An 8,097-nucleotide genomic window follows, 5' to 3' on the forward strand; every position below is an offset into this window, starting at 1 on the left:
GCTGAAGTAGATTGGTACAGGAGTTACTCTAGAACTAATATTTATTCTCATCCAGTAGAAACATGGTCAACTATTCCTGAGAATTACTCCAAATTTTCATACATTCCAGTTGGCAGATTCCAACAGAAATGTGCTGTTGTGAAAGGAACAGTTAAAGCAAATGGAAATAGAAAGGAACAAGTTAATATTGTTATGCCTTTGCCCCTAGAGACCAGAATATAGATTTTTTTTATAAGAAAGTGTTCTAGTTAGGGCCTCTTTACATGAGAGGGTGCACCTATGTAGTATGACTAACTCTTTTGTTTTGTGTACCCCAAAACGGAAAAGAAAACAAGAGTTAGCCCTACTACATAGGGACACCGTCTCTCATGTTAAAAAAAGCCCTTACAGTGTAATAAATCCATCAATAAGAGACAAAAGATTCAAAGTGTAGTAGCACCAAATATGCTAGTGTATTCCATGGGTATATGAAAACAACTCTTAAGATATTACAAAGTAAAAATTAATAAAATAAATGGGATTTTAGTGGTATTTACACCGTGGCTATTCAATGTCCACTGAATGAAGGCCACAAGTTTACTAGTATGCACATGTTATTAGGTGCTACCCCTTTTAAAAGGGCACTTGGACGAAAATGCCCCAAAAATGAAAATGACTTGAAAAGTGATGAAACTTATCCATATGACCCTGATAGTCCCAAGCAATAAATTTTCCCCTCAGTCATTAGTAGTGGATAAAAATTACTTATTATATTAGCATCTAAATTTGGAGTAAATGACGTCATTTACTCAACCCTATTGTTCTCTGAGCTTTTAAACCCAAATTTCTTGGGGATAATGTGTCTAAAATAAAGACATTTTAGGGATGTTGTTCTTAAATGTCTTCTATATTCAGTTTATCCACAAATATTTGAATTATTCGGACTTTCAAAATTTGGGGAATTTTCGTCCAAGTGCCCCTTTAAGTAAAGGCAAAATCACAAAATCCTTGCTAAACTGATCCTGGGGTTGTACCTTTCCCTGAAAAGGTGTTTATTTAGTTTATTTAGAATAGCATTTACGGTATTTGTAGCAATACACCTACACTGTAGTCAAATTCTAAAGACTAATTACATGCTGACGAGGGTGAGGTTGACTAACAGGATCTGTGAAATAATGTATATTAGATAAATAGTTAGATACTAGACAGTCTGTTTATTTAAAGTATGACTTCATTTCAGCCACATAGCTAAATTGCATTATTTACAATGATCAGTTTAAAGGAAAACATTTTAGAATAATAATAATATATATATATTACATTATTATATTCCTAAAGTATCACTATTACTAGAAAATGGTATTATAAGGAATAATAAATAATTTTGAGCTGAAAGTGGTCACATGATTCTAGGTTATCATCCAATGCAAGAAAAAATTCAATTATGTCTCCTGACAACCAACATCCGCCACATACATGACGTCACTCTTTCTTTTCCAGAATACCAGTAATCTCACAGCCTAAAGATCTGCCACATACATGACGTCACTCTTTCTGTTCCAGAATACCAGTAATCTCACAGCCTAAAGATCTGCCACATACATGACGTCACTCTTTCTGTTCCAGAATACCAGTAATCTCACAGCCTAAAGATCTGCCACATACATGACGTCACTCTTTCTGTTCCAGAATACCAGTAATCTCACAGCATTAATCACATTAACTTCAACTGATTTAAATATATTTCAATATGAATTTAAACATTTCGAATAATCATGCAGGATATCTATCAAATAAAGCATAGTTTGTTTTTTCGATGTTTTTCATTTTCTGTTTGCATCTACTATATTTCAACATCTGAAAATATAAAGGATCCTTCTTGAAATCCCCAGAAATAGCTGTTCTGCGACTGTTTGAATTGTTAAGCCTCTGTTTTTTATCACGAGAGTGAACTTCATTTGAATTGTCATTAGAATTTAAATCTTCTTGACTTGACACATGCACATTTGCGGCGCTGCTGTCCCCTTGTCCACCGGATTTCTTCGCTTTCTTTTTCTTTTTTAACCTTTTGACGTAGGCTATTCGGCTAGCTTTCTTGTGCTTTCCCATATTTTGAAACCTTTAGATATAAGAAACATGCGTTCATGGAAGAGATGAAGACACACAGTACTGGCACAGCATAAAGCTACGAGTAGTGGCAATGAATTCGTATTTGGCAAGAAGTATATCTCAATTAGAAAATAGTTATGAACAATGATACTCACCAAATCTTAAATACGGCCTTTCTAACTTTCTTTTCCAATAGAAAAGCTTAAAATAATCCACTGTGACCTCTGAAGCAACACGTGTAGAAAGTCGGATCGATCAACCAATACCCAAAATGCCGTGCGGACCGTTATAACACAGGAATCCTATTCATCGAAGGGTTTTTTATTTCATAAATGTATTATTCTAAACAACCATAGGATGGTCTTTTACGCTTTATTATAGACTGACATCTATCTATCGACAATTTTTTCGATTCACGCATTTCATCTCATTTCACTTGTGTTGGAGAAAACCTTTCCGAGAACAATCAACTTCAACTAGGCTGAGTAATTAATAAATAAAAAAACAGACATCGATATATAATTTGATATATCAAATAATTCTTCGACAATTTGCAAAAAAAATACATCTACGTATATGGTGGATGTATAAAATTATATTTGATATTAAAGTATGAATAATGATTTCGTTAAACTCGATGGACGTACATTACGATGTTTGATACTCCATGAAACTTGGAAATTTTGAGAATACTGAGAATACGATGTTTGATACTCCATGACACTTGGAAACTTTGAGAATACTGAGAATACGATGTTTGATACTCCATGACACTTGGAAACTTTGAGAATACTGAGAATACGATGTTTGATACTCCATGACACCTCAAAACATTGAGTATGCGTTATTGGATATTCCATGACACTTCAAGATATTAAGTATACGGACTTTGACACCCCACGATACTTTAAGTATCCTGACACGTTGAGTACTGCTCCCGGATACGTTAAATATCAGCGCGTGTCAAGAACTCGTATTTTCCTTGACATCTCTCATTTCACGCAGTGAATGGTTTTCCTAGTCAAATTTATGACACCTACAAAATTTCCATTCCCAAAAACCTCACCTCAAACAATCTTCTTCACTGTAAACAGTCAGCTTATCGACCACATTATTCTTGTGAAGTCTTACTGACAATTGGCTTAAAGCTATGGATTCTCGAAAACTCGTAGGAACTGTTTTGCTTGATCTAAGCAAGGCGTTTGATCTTGTTGATCATGATTTATTGCTTCAAAAAATCGACAAGTATCACGCAACCAACACATCTCAGGAATGTTTTAAATCATATCTTGGAGAACGAACACAACACTGCTGTATTAATGGAACATTGTCGGACGCACTGACGCTGACTCGGGGGGTGCCGCAAGGCTCGATTTTAGGCCCTATATTGTTTTCACTGTATATTAATGACCTCCCAATTGGAATTCCTAACTCAAATGTTGACACATACGCTGACGACACTACCATCTGGGAAGCAAACAGTGACCCCTCGCATATCCAGCTTGGTCTCCAAACCAGTCTCGACGGAGTTAGCAAATGGTTATCCCTGAATAAGATGGTTCCCAATACCAAAAAGACAAAGTACTTGATTATTGGAAATACGCAAAAGCTGTTACATTCTGGCAATCCATCGCTACACCTCACTCTCTGTGGCACTCCTATTAAAGAAGCTGAGGATGAAAAGTTGTTGGGCAACAAGATTGACAAGCATTTGAACTGGGACAATCATATTGATTTTCTTATTAATAAGTTAAATTCACGTATCTGTTTACTTAAGAGAGCTAAGACATATCTTAATCTTCCGCTAAGAAAACTGTTGTATAACGCATTAATTAGACCACTTTTTGAATATTGCAGCACAGTATGGGGAAATACCAAAAATGAGAACTTGCTTCGATTATTAAGAATTCAAAAACGCTGTGCCAGATTAATTTTAAATGCAAGTTTTTATGATAATTCGGTTAAACTATTTAGTAAGTTGGGTTGGTTACCCATAGATGACGTTATACGTTTAAGGAAACTTTGTCTAATGCACAAAATAGTTAATGGCCAATGCCCTGAGTATCTTAAGAATTATATTTCGTATGTTAATGATAGACATAGACATAATACAAGGGCTTCCACAACCAATAATTTATCTGTACCTTTTTATCGCACGCATGCTGGCCTTCGCACTTTTCATGCAAGTGCTAATCGATTACGGAATACAATAGATTATAGCACCAGAAGTATTATAGCTTTGAATAATTTTAGAAAGAACATTTGTAATATGTACTTAGAAAAGAATTCTAAGGTCGATCATTTTAATATTCAAAGAACTTTTTGAAAATATATTAGATGGATTTTTTCTATTATATATATTTTTTTTTTATTAGTTTCTATATATAAATTACTATTCTTCTCTTATAGTTAGATTTAGATTTATAGTTAGATTTTATATGATATTTTAGTATTTATAATATGGACCACAATGAAAACTACTGGTTTCGCTAGTAATTGTGTTTATCCAATAAAGTCGTCATTATTATTATTATTATTATTATTATTATTATTATTATTATTATTATTATTATTATTATTATTATTATTATTATTACGTGACATTGAGCAGAGTGGACACGCTCTGTACATGTCTCCCGTTTAAATGAATTTTTCTTACTTGAATTAATATCAACATCGAAAATATCACTAGCAATAGCTTATTAACACATCTGAGATCATGGTCAATTCAAGTTTTCTTTCGATTTTAATTACTGGGATTGTTTGTTCGTTCTGTGGTCAAGACTTCGTCTCGTTGGGTCGTCATGCTTGGCGTTGTAAACAAAGAGTACAACAAGATGATCAGCCGCAACAACAAAATCATGGCCAGCAAACTCATGATAATAATTCATCGGCAACTGAAACCAGTGCTACTACGGTCAAGTGTTGTTGTGGGAAGGTTTGTAAAGGCAACCGTGGCTTGAAAATGCATCAGCGGAGTTGTAGATTAATATCTGGATTGGATGACGAACTACGCGCTGATTTAACAAACACTGTACAACATGAAAATGATGAAGACGAGCAAGATCATAATAATCTCTTCATTAATTCTGATGAGGACATTTTTCCAAACATTAAAGTAGGAGTAAATCTTCCAAAATCAGATGATCAATGGTTAACGGCTAACGAATATTTCAAAACGGTCCTTCATTTAAATTCACCAATCACACTTGAGGATTTAAACTCATGTATCAAACTTTTAAATGACACTATATATGACTACTTTTCTGAAAATTTTGGTCATGCAAAGAAAGCCGTCAATGAAGAACTGATAAAAAAGTATAAAGACAAAACAACAAAAAAGTTGAAAAAAACTCTAAGAATTTTAAAACGTTCAAAGGCTGACCTTATTGAAATCAAATATGTATCCCGTTTATTGCGTGACCTTCTACAAAATAACAGCAAACAAGAACAAGATACCAGCAGCTTCATCGATCACGATAACCTTATCAACAAAAACTTCTGGGGCTATGTTAAAAAGATCTTCGAATCGAAAGAAACTATTCTTCCAACCTTTAGCATGACAAAATGTGTGGATTTCTTCAAAAAAACGTTATCATCTGCTAACCCAACAAAGCTTTTCCATCTTCCAAACTGGATACCAGCCTTAAATAATCCTGTTACTCCTTTTAATCTTGATCCCCCAACATATGAACAAATTACACATGTCATAAGAAGGATGAAAACTTCTGGCAGTCCATGTCCTTTAGACCAACTCTCCATTATCTGCTTTAAAAGATGTCCCTACCTTCGCACTTATTTAGCTAAAATAATTCGCACAGTATGGTCATCTGGTTCAGTCCCCTCTGAGTGGAAAAGAGCATGTACGATTCTAATTCATAAAAAAGGAGATTCTGGTGACCCTGCAAACTTCCGCCCTATTACTTTACAATCAATTCCATTGAAAGTCTTTACCTCATGTCTACGTAATTCTATTTTTAATTTTTTGGTTACCAATAATTTAATTGAACATGACATTCAAAAAGGGTTTACACCTGGTCTATCGGGAACGCTAGAACACACATCCCAAATGGCTGACATTATCAACAAAGCTCGTACTAAACAACGGTCACTTGTAATAACTCTTCTTGACTTGAAAAATGCATTTGGCGAAGTCCATCACAATCTGATTCAATCAGTCCTTGACTATCATCACATCCCAGATTATATCAAACTGTTGATTAACAGTTTGTACACTGATTTTAAAACCTCAAGAATTACTCAAGAATTTAGCACTCCTTTTATAGCTATTGGTCGCGGAGTTCTTCAAGGTGACTGTTTAAGTCCTCTACTTTTCAATTTATGCTTTAACCCCTTTATACAGCATATAAAGTCAGAAAAGTACCGTCAATTCGGTTTTTCTTACAAGTTACTAAATCCACTCCACTGGTTTCAGTTCGCAGACGATGCTGCTGTTATCAGTTCTCAAGAGTCGGAAAATCAGCATCTTCTTAACCGATTTGCGATATGGTGTCAATGGGCAAGCATGATAATACGAGTTGATAAGTGTTGTACGTTTGGTATCAGGAAAAGCTGCACAAAGTCAATCCAGTACCTTCCTAAACTCCTCATAAATAGCGTTCTCGTCCCTCGTGTCAACACCGGAGAATCATTTCGATATTTAGGAATATTTTTTGATTTTGACATGCCTAATGACCAACATCGATCTGAAGTGACCTCCACTGTAGGCTCCATGATGTCTGACATTGATATGAAACCACTTCATCCTAAAAATAAACTCCTGCTTTATGGTCGTTATGTTTTATCTAAAATATCCTGGCATTTAACTGTTGCTGACCTCGGAAAAACATGGATATCTGAAAATCTTGACCCCTTAGTAAATCAATATCTTCACAGATGGCTAGAAATCCCCATATCTGGAACCTTAAGTAACACTTATCTACCACGAAATAAATTTGGTCTAAATATCATCCCACCTTCAGTCAAGTTCATTCAATGCCAAACCGTTACAAGAAAAGCCTTAAGATCATCTAAAAGCAGTGACATCAAATATCTTTGGAAGTCGTCCAGTAACAGCTCAATGATTCAATATGATGTTTTTCGATCAACTAAAGAAGTACTCAAGAGCTTTAGATCTACACAAGAGGAAAAACTAACACATCATCTGCTATCACAAGGATCATTTTTCACAAACATCATGAAATATTCCCTGTCATCACTTCATTCAATCTGGTCTACCGCTCACGCTAATCTACCTAAGAACATTTTTAACTTTACCATTCGATATATCAACAACTCACTACCTACACGCACGAATCTAGCAAAATGGGGTTTGTCAGCTATTTCTGAGTGCTCCTATTGCGGTTCTTCAGAATCTCTTTGTCATGTTGTTGCTGGATGCCAAAACTATCTACCACGTTTCACTTGGAGGCACGATTCCATCTTAAACTTCCTCGCTGCATCACTGCTATCTAAACTCGACAAATCTTCATTATATGCTGACATTGAAGGCTATACCAGCCCCTGGCTTATAACTGGAGGTGCTCACCGTCCTGATCTTCTGATAAAAACACTAGACTGTCTTTTTATTCTGGAACTAACAGTTGGTTTTGAAACAAATTTGAAAAATAATGTTGATCGAAAATACAAAAAGTACAAAAATATTATAAGAAAATTAAGTAGTGTTTTTAAATCTGTTAAATTTGTAAATCTCTCGATTAGTTCTGTTGGAGTTTTCTCTGCGGAAAGCTCAACGTTTTTAGAAATGTTCGATCAGCTAGGATACGAGAAAAAGCATAAAACGCATACTATAAGAAAAATAATCAACATTGCCATCAGATCCACATATTTCATTTTTTGTAAACGAAACAAAGACTGGGAAAATCCTGATTTAATGAATTTTTAGTATCTTCATATCATTATATTTCTTACTATTATTGTTGTTTTTTCCCTCCATCTTCTAGTATGTATCCAAGTATATATCTTGAGCTATAAGCCTTTCGTTTCATG

At 34.7% G+C, this 8,097-nt stretch overlaps 1 protein-coding gene across 1 annotated transcript; it reads left to right on the top strand.

The window, feature by feature from the left end:
• The first annotated feature begins 3,238 nt into the window (after window positions 1-3,238).
• On the top strand, window positions 3,239-7,887 carry LOC148909297 (uncharacterized). Its single transcript, XM_089034078.1, has 3 exons — window positions 3,239-3,848; window positions 4,872-7,690; window positions 7,810-7,887. The coding sequence occupies exons 1-3, from the start codon at window positions 3,239-3,241 to the stop codon at window positions 7,885-7,887; spliced, it is 3,507 nt and encodes a 1,168-aa protein (XP_088890204.1).
• The last annotated feature ends 210 nt before the right edge of the window (window positions 7,888-8,097 follow it).

The sequence above is a fragment of the Actinia tenebrosa genome, unplaced genomic scaffold (genome assembly GCF_029948245.1).
Source record: "Actinia tenebrosa isolate PJP-AT-01 unplaced genomic scaffold, QUT_ActTen_1.0 PGA_scaffold2__45_contigs__length_23673736, whole genome shotgun sequence".
Lineage (NCBI taxonomy): Eukaryota > Metazoa > Cnidaria > Anthozoa > Actiniaria > Actiniidae > Actinia > Actinia tenebrosa.